Source organism: Aythya marila (genome assembly GCF_965140915.1).
Source record: "Aythya marila genome assembly, chromosome: 14".
In the NCBI taxonomy this organism is placed as follows: Eukaryota; Metazoa; Chordata; class Aves; order Anseriformes; family Anatidae; genus Aythya; species Aythya marila.
Window position 1 is genome coordinate 13,789,182 of NC_139055.1, and position 16,566 is coordinate 13,805,747.

General features: G+C 45.1%; 1 protein-coding gene across 2 annotated transcripts in view; it reads left to right on the forward strand.

The window, feature by feature from the left end:
• Positions 1 to 4,763: 4,763 nt before the first annotated feature.
• GLRA1 (glycine receptor alpha 1) overlaps positions 4,764 to 16,566 on the forward strand; it is a gene marked incomplete at both ends in the record, with an annotated part of 36,517 nt that continues 24,714 nt past the window's right edge. For both annotated transcript variants that reach the window (XM_082771330.1, XM_082771331.1), the window contains one exon: positions 4,764 to 4,819. In XM_082771330.1, the coding sequence (XP_082627456.1) occupies positions 4,764 to 4,819 (56 nt within the window). The remainder of the gene's footprint in view (positions 4,820 to 16,566) is intronic.

Here is a 16,566-nt window from a genome sequence, read left to right on the forward strand (position 1 = left end):
TCTACAACTGACCTAATCACCTTGACTTGAACTTGTTGCTTTGTTCAGTGCCCAGAGAAGGCAAAAGCATTAATTCATGAATTCTTTCCCATGTCCCTGTTTCCAGCTCCCTCAACAGCTACCTTTTATCTCACCAGTCATGACAGCCCACTCTTGATTACAGTCATTTCCTCTTCCTGGTAATCACCACTTGTAGAATAGCCAACCATAACACTGAAGATTGAGATCTCATATAGAAAATGAGCATCAGAAGTTAGTGATCCCTGAAAAAACAGGCAGCCAGTTGTCCATCTATCTGAAACACTAATAATCAAATGGAGAGAAACACAAAAACAGCCAGCTGCTACATTGCCTGGACTGAGTCACTACAGAGTCCTCAGTCATCAATACTAACTGAAAGGTTTGAATCACCAAAAGGAAGGATAACAATCACATTCACCTGCAGTGAAGACAGTCACAAGATTATTATGATAAGACAGTGTTAAGATCTAGCCTTCTGCTGTATGACAAGTGTCTTCGGCCCCAGCAACTTCCTTTTCACTGAGGTAGCCTTAGAAATGCAGAACTCAGTCCCATCTGTTGATTGTTGTAGCACTGGAGCAGGCTGCCCAGGGAGGTTGTGGGAGTCTCCTTCTTGAGATATTTAAGGCCCATCTGGATGCCTACCTGCGTAGTCTACTCTAAGGAACCTGCTTTGGCAGGGGAGTTGGACCCAATGATCTTTTGAGGTCCCTTCCAACCTCTTCAATTCTGTGATTCTGCAAGTGTTGCATTGCTGACATTCCACTGTCAACTGCAACATTTAAAATGTTGAGCCACTCCTGAAAACTTAGATGTGAATATTGACCTCCTAAATGAGAAAATATTTCATCCTACACTCCAGCAGTTGCCCCACAATAACCATCTCTACAGTATCTTATGATGAAAAGAATCCATCAGTCACAGTCAAAAAGAAAATGACACGGAAGATTCCCAAGACAACTTTACCCAGTTTTACAAGATTGTTCCATTTTGAAGAAAACTAAAATAAATAAATAAATAACAAGGTGAACACACAATAGCTAATTCTGATTTTAAGAACCTCATTGATATTATGATGAGTTGTCTTCTATCCTGTTATTTCTACAAGTTACCCCATGGAAAGGTATCTTTTAAGTGTTTTTTTCAAAACTATTTGGACCCTGCTTGAAAAATAAGCAGGCAAAATAAGGGCAAGTAAACCCTCCCAAACATCACAAAACGTTGTAACAAAACTAAAAAGAGAGCTAAAACCCAGCCTATGAACAAGCCAGGCCCCATCCTGGGAGGAGTCCTGCCAACCTGTACCTGATGACAAAGGTTATTTACAGTAATGGTGATAAAACTAACTTCCAGCCTTTATTAGATCTTTCATAGCTTCTCAAGAGAGATGAAGGATACTAAATCTGGCATTGTCCAGAGCCAGCTTGGGTGACTTCCTTATTATTCTGAGATCTCTGCAGAAAGGTTTCAGTGGAGGTTGGATTGCTGTTTCTTAAATCACCTGGGTTAAATCGGATAATGGGAACTCCAGGGAGCTGGAGCCAGCCTTGAGAAAGGTCCCATGGCACTGTACCAAGACAAGTGAGCAACAACTACTTTGGCACCAGGAGGATATACAAGAGTATATATTGTGGGGGCAGACATCCCAGAAAAAAAAAAAAAAAAAATCAATGAAAATTTTTCTCCAGAATGTGTTCTTGATACAGCAAAATATAATGAAAGTGCAGGTACATTTGGGGCCCCCATAGTAAGGCATAGAAAACTCATCTCTCTTAAATTGACACCTCTTGCTTTTACTGACTGATTTATTTTGCCTGAATACCTAGACGTGCTCCAAGCATCTGTTGCAACCTTTTTTGCCTATTTCCTCTAATGCCATAAAAGGCAAATATGGCTCTTATTTCTTGCATTAATATGGCACGTTCAAAGTAGAGGAATCCCTAGGCCCACACCAATCACTCAGTCTGCCAACTAACATCACCACGACAGAGGACAGCAAAGAAGGTAAATGCTTTCACTGGAAAAAGGGGAAAGCTTCACTTCAAAGGGAACAGCTGTGAAGCATCACTGTGTTATACACACATGCATCTGCTTCCTCGATCTTATGCACAGCCACCCTCCTCCCCTAAAGCTGAGGCAGCGCAAGGAGAGCAGGTGGTGGGGAAAAAAGAAGGCAAGCCTGAATTCCTTTGGTATAAAGATGAACAAATTTACAACCAAGGGAGAAATCACATGAGATGGTCATATCTGTCAGAGCTGATTTCTAAAGTCTGAATTACCTCTAGATTTAAACCACAAACGCCAAGGGATGATTCTGCCTTCTGCCCTTGGACCTGCTTCCTGATAAAAAATACAGAGAAACACCATTCCCCTCCTACTGTTTGGGTCCTATTAGCACTCCCAGTCTGGAGCTCCTCCTCTGGGCTGGCAGCTCACTGGGGGCTGGAAAAGAACAACATCAAGAGGCTCATCCATGTGAGGACAAATTTCAGGAGAGGAATTACAGCAAGGAGCCAGCAAGCAGCAGGGAGGATGCCCTGCATGGAACCATGTCCCCAGGAGTCACCATGAACTGAAATCAGAGCTTGTTATTAATCTAGCTAGACACCAAGACCCAGTAGCTGGGGTAAATCAGATTAAATTCCTTCTCTTCAATGGATAAAAGCCAAGCAGGTCTTTCTTCCTCTTTTCTTTTGAATGACAACTGAAAGGATATTTCTGTCTGCTTGACTAAAAAAACATATTGGTTTAAAACAAATAAAAACAGGAAATCAAAAACATCAGGTCAGTTTTGGCATTGCAGCAAGGTCCTTTGAGATAAAACCCAAAGCAAGAAGAAACATTTGGCTAATTCCTAGCCCACGGGGGCTGCAGTACTGGTGAAACACGCACTCCATTTCACCCCCCTTCTTCCCCCCAATGTACAGATAGGAAGATTCTTTGAACAAATTAAAAAAATAGAAGAAAGAAAAAGAGAAAAAAAAAAAAAAAAAAAAAAAAACAGCTAAAAAGGGGTTAAAAGTGACTCTTTCTGTTCTGTGGGGAGTTTTACAAAGCACTGGACAAGTAAACAAAACTGAACTTGAAGAAGACATGTCCCATTACACCAGGACAGAAGAGAATTAAAAGAAAATTTTAGGTGATTCATGAGAGTTCAGTTTTTGTTTCAATTTTGAGAAGCAAAGCAGAGTGGCTGGCTGGCACAGTGGCTAAGGAGCCCATTCCTCCCCCTCCCCAACAACCATGCTTAGCCCCCTGTGAGCACAGCCAGAGCACAGGGTCCTGGAGCTGCGATAGGAAACTGCTAAATGCTCCTTACCTGCCCCAGCCTTGGTGGCTCTGGTGTTTGCCAAACCTCTTTGAAAAATGGGTGAAAAAGAAAAAAGAAAAGAAAAAATAGAGAGAAAGGAAAAGAGGAAAAAATAAAAGAGAGAAACAACACACAGATGCTTCCTAAAAGCCAACAGCAACACATAGCAAATGCTAGTCAAGCAGATCTTCCACGAGATGGAGACTTAAGGCACGTTACGCTTGCCATGTCAAGGGAGACGATTTCAGAGTGTTCTTAAAAAGACAGCGATTTGAGTTAAAAAAGCTGAAATAAAACAAAACGTATCAGCACTTTAAAGGTTAACAGCCTCTGCTGAACAATATGCGTTTATCCAACCACGTCCTAGAGTATTTTTTTCAGCCCTGAGACCAATGAGCACTGCTAAGAGGAGGGCCTTGGGATGGTGGAGAGGCTGAGTTACCCCCTCCCCTCTGCTTTCCCTCTTCTCCACCACCACCACCCCCCCTTTTTTTTTTTTTTTTTTTTTTAGTTTAGTAAATTAATGCAGCAAGAAACTCCCAAGATCTGGTGAGTCCTAGCAGGGGGAGAGGGCAGAGGGGAAATGAGATGCATTAGGAGGACACTGAGCCACTTTCTTTCCAAGCGCGATGGGAGTGCTTCCCAAGAAACTTCCCCTTCGCTCCCCTCCGCTCTAGCCCTGAGCAATGGGACACCTTCCCTGCAGCAGCAATAACTTATTCGGGAGGAAAATAACCCAGGAAGCCGGAATCAACAGCAGCCAAACGGCGAGCAGGAAAGCGACACAACCGGGACTGCAGCACGGCTTCACGCTGAAATTCCCGTGGATGTAATTAGGAAGACACCCCGGCTAGCGGCGGAGATTAAAACCCCGGCTTGCCGAGGGTCGCCCCCCTCCCACCCAACCCCACCACCCCGATGGCAACCCGACACCCCCTGCCTCTGCCCCGCTCGCCAGCCTGATGTCCGGAGCGGGATCCCGCTGAAGGGAGGGAGCGGTGCGGGAAGCCCGGCTCCTCCGGCCCCGAGCACCACTGCAGTGGCGGTGGTGGGGGCACAGCGGAGAGGCGGGACGAGCCGAGCCGAGCCTAGCCGCCGCCGTCCGCGGTGCTGAGCGGGGCCAGCCCCGGGCGCTGTCCGTGGTGCTGAACCGCGCCAGCCCCCGGGAGCTGTCCGTGGTGCTGAACCAGGCGCTGTCTGTGGTGCTGAAGCGGGCCAACACTTGGCGCTGTCCGCCGCGGTGAACCGAGCCGCCCCCGGCTCCCCCCAGCCCGAGAAAGGGAGGTTCGCCTCCCCTGCCAATTCGCCCCAAGTGCTGGGTTACTTTATTGGCCAAGCCCGCCGGCCCACCCCTCGCGGAGTACAAAAAAAAAAAAAAAAAACCTAAACACAACAACAAACAACCAACAACAACGCGGCGAGAGCTGGAAAGATGTGCAACGTCAACGCGCTCGGAGTCTACGTGTGGGAGACGATCGTTTTCTTCAGGTAGGGTTCGGCTTTTCGGGATGAGCGGGTGAGCAACGGGTTGAGCTGCCGTGCTCATCCCGAGCGGGGCAGCACATAACCCTGAGCGGCCCCAGCACTAGGACAACGGCGTTCCGCCGTTCTCGAGCTGTTTTTTCGCCTTCGTTCGGTTTCCCGAGACTGGCTATCGCCCAGCTCCAGGCTCGGGACTTTCCGCGGCTTTGGGAGTTACTCCGTTTAATTAGCACCGCAATCTCGCTAACCGCAGTGCTGAAAACACCGACCCCGGCTGGTTGCAAAGTGACAACTAGTGGCGGCTGGGAATGCTGCACTTGAATTTGCCCGGGTAAATATCCCCAGTTCGCCCCCTCCCCGTCTTAACATTGCAGGTTAAGGTGAGTTCTGTAGGAGGCTTTCCCTGCTCAGCTCTGTTATCTTGAGAAATTGCAGGCTTCCTACCAAGGAGAGCTCACGCTGTCACTAGAACTTGCTATGCCTATGGCCACTGAACACAAATAAATAATCATCCTCCTTCCCTAACTTTGTTTTTCTTTCATGTTGTTTTCAACATCCTTCCCTTGTGGAATCTAAATGGAAGGTAGGGGGCATATTGTGAGCTTTTTTCAATTATATCTATTACCAAGTAGCTGTAGTTTGACTCTTTGTTAGTTGTGCTCATTTTTTTTTTTTTTTATTAAGAGCTAAGGTAAGAGAAGGAGCAGTTTTACTCTTCAGGAATCATTTGTTCCATCTCTCCTTGCACTGGTTTTGTTTATTTAATAAAGGAAAATAGAAAGAAGCAGCTCTTCTCCACCTGCATGAATAACACAGACTGCTGTAGCAAGTGATAGGTGCCAGATAGATGCAATTAAAAAAAAAAAAAAAAAAAAAAAAAAAAAAGCTTTCATGACCTGAACTCCTCTTCAATCTTAGACTTCATTTCAGTTGCATGACTCTCCTACATTTCTGGGTTTTATCAAAGTTTAAGCTTTACGTGAAGATGTCATATTGCAGCTTAATATGAAAGGACAGACATTATTTACATATACATCACTGGAGTAATACCCCTATTTTACAAATCACTATAACATACCTGCTGACACTGGACAGAGCTGTCTAGCTAGCAGTCTTTTTCCTTAAGAATACTAAAGTCTTTCTGGGTATAAAAAAAAATCAGGATATCTCCACTTTTCTTGCAGTTCCACAGAAAAACAAAGACAGCATGACCTCAAAGCACTTAACAAGGTTTATCTGTTTGGTAAACCAAGAAAGAACTTCTAGAAATAACTAACATCTGAAAAGCAATTTACAACACTCAGTATTTCAGAGCCATCCTTCCTTGTCTCATTCAGGCAGAACTACACAATATAGTAGGGTAGACTAAAAAGAAGCATATCTACACACAATAAAACCTCTAGTATAACAAACAACATTAAAGCAGATAAAAAACAAGGTTAAACAACTCAAATACTCTCTAGAAAAGCTAGAAGACAAAAGGAGGGAAGCGGGGAGGGGTGGGAGGAAGAGTGCATTCCCAGGCATGAGCTTCCTATGGCCATAGTATTAATGCACTTGACAGGCTCTCCTCTGAACCACCTGCACAAGTGAAATGGGTACACATTTGTCTTGTCAATCCTGTTTTATGATGCACACTGTTATGCATTGTACAACACGTGAGTACTTACAGATTCTCAGTACATCAATTAAAGTCTGAGGCATTCAGAGCCTTGGTAAAACAGTCCATGTTCTAGTGTAAATGTTTACAATGTTATAAGTTACATATATGCATACATACATGTGCTATATTTGCGTACGTCATATTGCATACAAAAAGAAGTCTAGTTTGCCTGAAATTAATATTTAAGAAAATTTGAAAGTGTTTTAATTCAGTTGCAGGGAGATGTTGAAACCAAATTACTCTCTGTACAGCTATCATTTTCCAAACAAGAAACAGTTCACTAATTGCTCAGAGTCAGTTCTGAGCAGGAATGTTTTTCTTTTCTTCCCCCCTCTTCATGTTATGCCTTCAATTTACTGCAAGCCAAAAATCTACCAGCCTTTCTAGTCCAAGAATAGCCTCGCTATTTCAGCTTCAGTAAGAAAAGTTTATTCATTAACAGTCATTCATAAACTTAGCATGCCAATTACTCAAGCACTCAGTCATGCATAACGTTGAAAAAAACTCAAGCTGATAATCCAATAATCCATAATAGAAGTATACATTGCCTCAAATTACAGGGTGTACCACACTTCATTTTCAGCCTGTTTAAAATATTCTGGAAAGTGAATCTATGTTAGCACGTACACTGCAAAAAAATAATGAAAGAAAAATCCAAAGTCTTAAAGGAAAATCTGGTATAGTCAACATGAAAGTAAGACTAGATCTGTTGGTTAAGAAAAATGTCCTTAACCAGCCTTTTAAAAAATAAGACCCTGTGGGAAAGAGTAACAGCTGGTGTGTGAACACAAACATTATGGTATTGCCAATATAATATTTGTTTCTGTTACAGTTGGGATGCTTTAGAAGGAATTTGCCATAAGCAGCTTATTCTGACATGCCTTTTCTTTCTGGAAAAGGCATTTCCCTTTTTGCTACCTGCTTTCACGGACTGCAGTCACTTCGCTGTGACTAAGACATTTACTGAGAACCTGGGTAGAGGTGGGGATGGAAACTGGGCTGGGGTGGGAAGGTGAAAGGGGTCTTCTGACAGCCAGACTGCTTGGGTAATCCTTCCTTAACCATCTCTGTCAAGCAAAATGGTATTTCTTGAAAATTGTAATGATTGGACAATATTTACACAAGATCTTCCATATGCCTTGCTTATTATCCACGGAGACACAGATAGATGTTCTCCCAAAGCCTAACTGCATGTTCATATCCCTCCTCCCCCAGCTCAGTTTTGAATTCCTTCATATAGAGTAAAACACTGCCCCTGCCCTGTGATGATCTTGCCTCAGCTTTTTGTTGTGCATTTTAATAGCTGTAGTGATCCGCAAACACCATTGCAGAAGCCTGGGGGGTAGAAACGCACCCTGTACACATTAGGAAATAAAAGATAGCTTACAATTGGCACCTTACCCAAGTGGACACTGTCCTGTGAGGCTTTGAAGTGTTCTGGGTCTGATTCTTATCCTAATTACACTTCTGTATGTCAGGAATTACCAGTATGACCTTCACCTAATCAAGATGAGTTGGCCCCTTCTGAGCAGGAATGTGTCAGATTCCAGGCTACTGCTCTGAGCAGTTCACAGCCTGAAAGTTGCTACCAGCCTCAGATCCTACTGGATTGCACTAACCAGCTTTTTTCTATTCTGTCAGAGACAGACAACAGCTCTTCAATTCCAGATTTTAAAAAATAAGATGCCATTGTGACTATGATGCCTCTTAAAGCAAAAGACATTTTTTCCTGAAAAAAACTTTCAAGTAAAATAGGTGATTGGAGGGCTCCTGATTTCAGCCCCTTGAAAATACAAAGAAACAAAAGGCAGAGGAAGGAAAAGGACAGTAAGCATATGCATCTCCAAACCCTCTGCTATACCTCCGCAGTGCTAAACAGCACTGCAGAGGTACTCGCGAGTGAAACACTAACCAGAGACTTCTAGAGTCACAAGCTAAGCAACGTAGCAGATATTCTCAGCAGATAGAGTGGTTTACTCATGATAACTGAAATCTAGCAGAAGTTGTGCCTTATGACCTGTTGTGCCTCTGCTCCGAGGCTGTCAGCTCCTCCATGAAATACAAATGATTTAGCAAAGCCTTGCACTAGGCAGCTCTAAGGATACTCTTTAGCTTCTTTGGTCTGCAACCTATGATAGGCCCATTTAGAGACCCCGCTAAAAGTGCTGTCTATTTGAGGTTTGGAAATGTGATGAGGTAGACAATTCTACCTAGAAGCCCTTATAAATCATTCAACAAAGATAGATTAATTTGTCATCCCACCAGAGGTGCAAAGTGTTTGGGACCCTGTCTTTCGCAGGAATTTTATACACACTTCCTTCTACCCTTAATAATTCACTCACATCTCAGGCAATTAAGACAAATTAATGTGAAGTAAAACACTTTCTAACTTGCAATCTAATCTTAACCTTCATCTCTAATTAACTGCCTTAAGCAACCCCAGACCTACTCTCTGTGTAGGCCAGAACAAAAGAAAGGTTCCACCTGTCCAAACGGAAACCATTTTCCCCCTTTCTGTTGGGTGCAAGGAGCAGGAAACCAATAGATAGGCGAGGTGAATAACAAACATTACCAACAAAGCTGCTGTCTCGAATGCACTAACAAAGTGGCCTACATCTGTGATACACTGGTGCTGTGCAGATTTTAGGTAACGTGGACTGGCTGTCCACCTTTGCTCCCGCTGAACATGACCCTCTTCTGCAGGACCCACTGACAGAACACACATTTACTCCTCAAATCCCCAAAGGGAGCTGCTTCTGGAAAGACACCAATACGTGACAGGAGCGGTAGGATCCTGACCCTACATACAGGGGCACTGCATAATATGGGCTTTCTACTAAGACTTCTTTCAAGGAGGAGACTTCAGGCATGTGAATTTGGTCATCTCCCCCTTACTCCTCTCAAGAGGGTATTGGAGACATCTTTTTTGTATGGAGCAAGTCAGCAAAGGGCCTCTGTCTCTGTTTTAAGTGTTTCAGATTTAACAGCAGAGAATAAAGACTGAAGTTCATTCTGCTACCCACCAAGTGACCCACATTAAGGAGGAAAGCACTTGTAAGCAGCAGCACACTGCAATTCTCCCATTCTTAGGCAAACACTTCCCTTGGTGACATAAATTTCATAAGCCAACACATCCCCATGAGATGACCTGGGTAGAAAATGATTCCACTATCTGAATGAGGATGTTAATCAATGTCCAGAATTAAATTACTTCATTATCCCAGTGGCGACCAAAGATCATTCATCTGTGATAGAAAACCAGCAGAGAAGTCTGTTCTCATTTCATCCTAGCATGCAGGTGAAAAGGGCTCTCTAAATTTCAGTCTTAGGAACAAGATGTCTGACCACCTAATGAATATAATTGCTATTTAGTTGCTGATGAAAGACAAGGGTTTTGAGAAAGGAATCCTGCTTTAAAAATCACAACATCTAAATCAAAAGCACAACATCTAAATGTGTCAAATCATTTAAACCTATTCAAGGAGTTCTGCTCACTCATCTTCTGCAACTCTAGAGCTTCCCTGAGAATGCCCCAGAGTGACTAGCACTAAGACAGAAATCAAAAGGCACCATCAGCTTATTTTGTCTGTATCTGCTCTCACTGTTGTGGCGTGTTAAATCAGGGTTTCACTAATTCCAGTAAATTACCCTTTTGATTGCCTATTGTTACCTCACATACTTTCTATTGATCTTTGCCTATCAGCAAAGGTGGAATGATTTCTATTCTTATCAAGTGTGGTTACACTCCTGCATCCTGCACCTTTCAAGAAAAATGGCTTATCATGTTTTGTCATAAACTACCAAAAAAAATAATTCCAGCAAATCCTCCCCATCATGGCTTGATTCACCAGCTTTGACAAAAAAAAAAAAAATCAGTTCAAATACTTTAAAAAGTTCAGTTTGCAGGGAAGGGGGAAGCTGCTAACACCAGGGTCTTGGGATAAATGGAGCATAAAGGAAGCAGCGAGAGGCAGGAATTCTTCCTGCTGCTCCGACATTAGGCACTGGAGCGACCGGTAGCAGCCATGAGCAGACACCTCATCACCAGGCTGTCTGGCTGCTGCCTTCTAGACACATGCACAGCCCAGAAAACAGCAACTTTTGCATTTCACTCAACTTAATAAAATATTGCTAATTCAGCAGGTCAGTTCTTCTTAAAGGAGCAAAAAAAAAAAAAAAAAAATCACTTCTCACCTCTTTCCCTCTCCCTTCCCATAAATTACCCAGAACAATTTACATTTGTATTTACAAGCCAGACAACAGAGGACATTTCCCTTGAGGGAAGAAGGTTTACATTGGTATCTCTCAGACCTGCTGACTGCTTGGTGCAAAATAACAGAGTCCCCTTAACCTCTTGGAAAGCTGCCGGTTTGCTCTGGCTGATCTGGTCCCAGAGGTCGGCATCCTTTGATCCTTGTGGTGTTACTGATCAGGTACACACCTCCGAGGTGCTGCTAAATCTCTGCTGATCCTTCAGGAGACCAATGCTCAGAAAACCAAGAAACAAATGTGGCTTTTGTGCCCCTCTGTAGGGCCAAAGCCTAGAGAAGGCTTGCAGAGAACAGAAATAGATGGAGACAGATGCACCCATCATTTACACGCGCTGAGCACACCCCATTATGCAGACAATTATTTCATCCATATAATGCACCATGGTAAGCTGCTGATCTGGGGACTGCAACACATCTGGCTGGTACATAGACACAGTTGGCATCCTGTAAATACATCTCTGCTGGATTTAAGTGCCAGCTGAGAAAAACAGGAGAAATCTTAATTTACCAAACCCTCATGAAATTTGGATTTTGAGAGGGAGGGGAGGAAACAAAACCAGCATACTTTTGCACCTGCTTTCCTTTTGATTTCTCCCTCTTCATCTTGCCACTGTGGCTCACAGCCCGCTAGTGGGGGGAAAAAAGAAAAAAAGAAATGCCTTAGCAGACAGGGAACTCTGTTGTTTTTATCAGCAGCTCATTGTGGGGTGGGTTAAAAAGGGGGAAAGCCTGCCAAGAGGCTGCCAGGATGAGGAGTGCCGCATGCACGGAGCAGCAGGGCTTGCAGTGCCATCAATCATCGCACGCGCTGCCGGCAGACGAAAGCTGCCGCCTGCAGCTTCCCCTGCACCTAACCCAAAGCGATTCCTGCCCCTCCGACCCCAGCCCAGGCTGCGGATCCTGACCCCCAGCCCAGGTGAGATCGGAGCAAGCAAGCACATGAATCAACAGACAGCAGCTGTGATCAGTGGTGGATCGGATCGCTATCGCATCTGTCAGCAGCAAAACACAGTGAGCCAGGAACCGTGTAGGAAAGCCAACAAAACCCATCACTTGTCACCTTTACCTGTTTTCCTTTGGATTTGGGTTTGTTCTTTCCTTTTTGGATGATGTGAGTAAAAAGATGCTTTGTGCAAAGCCCCAGGGAGCACAGGCACCTCCTCTCTTCACTTACAGAGTGGGTATAAACCCAAAACCACATAAGGGTCGGCTGTTATCAGCACTCTTAAACAAATCCTTAGCTCCAAGCATCCTCGTTGGTGCCAAGAACCCCTACACAAAATGAGTAGGGTCCCCTGTTACAGCAGGAGCTGTGCAACACAGGCGTTACTGCAGGTAGGAGCAGGAAGGCAAGATGCTCTGAATTCCTGGGTGAGGCAGCCTTTTCTCATCTCCTAACAACTGCAAAGACAGGCTGTGAACAAGAAAGTGACTTTTCACGTGATATCTTTACAATCTTGTCTCTCTGGTCACTCCTACTGCCTTTACCTGCTGGAAATGCTGCTGAGCAGGGCAACTGTTCCCAAAATACCCCCGTCACAAACACAGAGATCATTTTCTTGCACCAGAGCTCCCAAGATCTGATCCCCAAACTCTAATGTGAGCATCCCAACCCTCCTACTGCCCTATGTGCCTGAGAATCACAAGCATCCTCCAGTTCCCAGCCCCATCTATTACACCCTGACACAAGGCTGGGGGTTCAGAAATCACCTGCTGTCAGTGTGGCTGACAAAGCAAAGCCCTGTCAGACCCAGCTTGCTCTCCCACATCAGTGTGGGCCCAGCAGCACTTCCAGGACTGAAAATCTTTTTTTTTTTTTGTCAGGGAACTGAGGAGACCAGAGTCAGAGGACAGCAGGCAGGAAGGAAAAGAGCTGCCCTCAGCAGGGATGCCAGAGCTTAGCCATTTGTTCCGAAAGTTACATCTCTTTATTGCTCATGAATAAGCTGATAAGTAACACCAGAAATCAAAGACAGCTCACAGGGAACACTCACCTCCTGCTGCCTTTGCGAGGCAGGGCATTTGCCTCATGTTTGTGTACCCAGACCTATGCCAATTAAACTGCACTTTGCCTGCAATGCTGTTGGACACAATAACTATAGCTCTATCAGAAAACAACAAAAGTTCTCTTACCACTCATTCTACACAACGTAAGATATGCACGTCAGAGAACCCCAGCTTTACAATGGGGCCCACAATTTTCTAGGTAGGTTGTGTGCTAGCTCGGGTTCCCTTAGCAAAGGATCTGTAGCACAGTTTCAGAAAATAGAAGCCACCACCACTCAGCGATGGACATTAAATCCATTCTAAAGGAATTCGATTCAAACCACCTGATTCATCAAAAAAAAAGAAAGAAGCACTTGCAATATCCTTACTCATTCTTAACAAGCAGCATAAGTTCTTAAACTAAAACTAATTTTTAAAAAGCTGCCGTGGCAAACTATTTGAACTGATGAAAACGGGCTGTTGGCATGACTGCAGAGCTATAGATAGAAGAGCACCCGCAATTTCTCGTAATTCTCTGACACTTGTCTGGGCTGTGATCTAAAACCTTCTGACGTCAATAGAGGTTCCCACCACAGCTCTCCATGCAAATGCTAAATCAAGAACACGTCAATGAAGAGAATATTATTACATAAAATATGAAGCCTTGTCTTGTAAAGACATTTTCCCCCTTTATACACCACGCTTGGGAAGGTGCTTTATGCATAACTTTAAACATCTGCCTACTCCCCTTGACTTTAAAGGGAATATTCAGCATGCATGAAGCTAGACAAGCATTTGTTTTCACAAGGTCTTTTTTCCATTTGTTTTTCCATAACAATGCAATTGTGTCTTTTTTTTAAACCCTTTGGTATATGCACATGTAAGATTCGATGCTGGCGTTTGCTGGATTTACTTCACAAATGGTTAAAATCTGGGCATTGACTTGTGATTCTCCCCTGTTCATGAGTTATGGTTTCAAACCTGTCTCAATGGTTTAGGATTATAGATCTCCATAAAGTCACTATGTGTGCTCTAAGAGCTGAGACCTCCTTTGGAGGAAGGTTTAGTCGAGAATGTAATCAGAAAGAATTCTAGCTTAAAAACTCTGAATTTAACACATTTCTTTGGGTGAAGAGAGGGGGAGACAAAAAGCACCTTCACTAAGTAGTATAAAGAACCAAATGGGCTTAAGCTTGAAATATCAGCCAAGCTTATCTGTAACAAACCCAAAGAAATCAAAGGCTGGAATAAACCTTCCCTCTGGCTCACTGGGGCTCATGTGGAAGGCAGGAGGCAGCAGGGAGAGTGGTGGCACTGCAAGAGGCACAGCAAGGGCAGGAGGGATGCCTGACAGTGGGAGAGGGTTTGAACAATGGTCCTGGGAAGAGCAGGGACTGTGCATGCACCCGAGCATCATTCCCCTGCAATTTCTTGACCTCCCTGGGCTCCTCCCATCCCAGCTACACACAGTGCAGATTTCTTTTGCCCCCTAGCCCGTTGCCCAGTCATTCATTATTTCTGTATTGCTCTGTCCAGGCAGAGTCAGCAATTGTTCCGAGTGCTGGTGTCTTTCCATAGAGTTAATCAGTGTAATTGGGATGCTTTATAGCTCCAGACAGGATGCTTTGCCATATGGGGTAGGAGCCATGGGCTGCAGGAATGTAGCAGTGGAATATGGAGACATCTGAATGCTGCAGTCTGAAAAGATTTTCTCACTCCAGCAAAGTTGTGGCAGCTTCCCTGGGCTGGGAATGATCGCAGAGGGTTAATTCCACTTGGGCTGTGGAAAAGTGCCTCCCAGCTCCTCTCCTGCTGTACTGCTGGTCCCTGGGGCTGGAAAATGGTGTGCGGGACCTTTAACCCAAAGGATCCCCAAATGCTCTCAAAACTTTAACTGATTACATCCTGCGGCTACTGCAATGCAGTTACTTCTGGTGCAAGAGCTAGAACTGGTTTAAGCAGCTCACAGCAACTGAGCGCAACCACCCAGGCCAGAGACAGCAGTATTTACAAGCTTCCTTTTTCCTTCCTGCCCCTCTCTTCCCCCTGTGAGTAATAGCAATAAAACAATAAGAATAACCGAGTAGATCACTGCATAGCTTGCTGTCCAGTTCTTTCTCAGGGTGAAAACGCCTTTCTCAGATGTTCTCCAATTCCACATCTCACCAGCCTTGCTGTGCACAGCTATCTCCCTATCCTTTCCCAAGGTCCAAAAGTCTGCTCCGTGCCTCCATTGCACAGGCTCTCAGATGAGAAACAACACAACCAAAAATCCTAAGCCAAAACCTAAGCAAGTTGCAATTCCTCCCCACAAAAACCCATCATGAAAATTAACTTCACAAATCCATGCCTGTAGTCCACCCCATATCCATGCTGCATGGTGTAACCTCCTGCAGCTGAACACGAGCATGCAACCAGCACACCCGTACTGCTTGGAACCCCTGCTCTGCACCCAACCAGGCCAGAAATGCAGTGCCCCTCTCTTGCCCCCTCTCTTCATCCCTCCTGGCCACTTCTGCTGCTGCAGGCCAGGAATCCAGGGACAACGTGACAGAGAAAAACAGGCAGAAAATAAGTTTCATCCTTTTTAATTGAATTGTATATCAATATTGACTGTGCTATTCATTTTGATAGTAAATCTAATTATTTTTAAAAAAGTCTGCTTGCAGTCTCTGCCAAGCATCCCCAGGCCAGCGCCTGGCAGCATTCCCCTCCAGATAACATGCTGACGTGCAGTCAGGAGCAGCAGGCTCGCTGCAGGGTTTGGGGCTGTCCCTGTCCCTCCTTACAGGGAAAGATCTCATCTGTCTGTCCATCTGTCCATCCTCTCTCTGGTTGCTGAGGACAAGATGGAGACAGGCAGCCCTGCGGTCAGGCTGAACAGGAGCTGGGCCGTGCTGGGCTCAAGTTTCTGCTGGGGGAGAACCGGGGAGAGCAGAGCAGGGATCAGGACTGGGAGCACTGGTGGCCACGCTCACGTCTGGCCTCAGCGCATTCCCCCACAGCCCCTTCCTGCGGGAGAGTTGCCATGGGTACCGCAGCTCTCGCTAGTTAATCATGGACAACACGGTGTTTCCCTCTGCCCAAACAGCTGACAGGCTCTTTGCGACCGTGGCTCCTGTCAGAGCCTGCTGGAGTCAATAAAAGTCCCGAATCCCTGGCCCATGCTGCAGGCAGGGAGGTTGCTGGCCTCCCCGCAGCACTCCATCCGAGCACCTAGCAGTTCCAAGGCTGCCCAAGTTTCCTTGTAAAGGCAAAATGCATCCAAACCATCAGCAATGTACTTCCCCCCCCACACACACACCTTTGCTCCCTGGGGTTGTGGGGTGCAGCCTGCTCTTGTGTCTCGCAGCCAGCTTTGTCAGCCATGGAGCAGGGACCGTGCCGAGGTGCAGCAGCAATTCAAGCAGAGAGGGAAATTGCCCTGCAAAGCAATTACTGCTGCTGCAATTAAAACCAGGAGAGAACAGTTTCCACCAGGAGCTCAGCTAGCCAAACTTGGCTACTTTGGCTTGCAGATGGGAGCCACTGCTCACATATGAAGCAACCCAAAAAAAAAAAAAAAAAAAAAAAGAGGAAAACCAACACAGAGACAGCACATGGCTCCTCAGCAGACAGGTGCCTTGTTCTCCCTCCTGGCTGCACAGCTTGGCTTGTGCAGTCTCTCTACCCCACCTCTTTTTCTTCTCCAATAATTGGGCTGGGGACTGCCTCACCCTCTGCATGAATAAGCTCCCCTTGTCCTCAGAGAAGTGGGGAGGAAAACCAGATATTCCCATCCCAGTGCTCAGAATCAAATCAAATAATCCACCCACGGACAAGCTGAGGTGTTC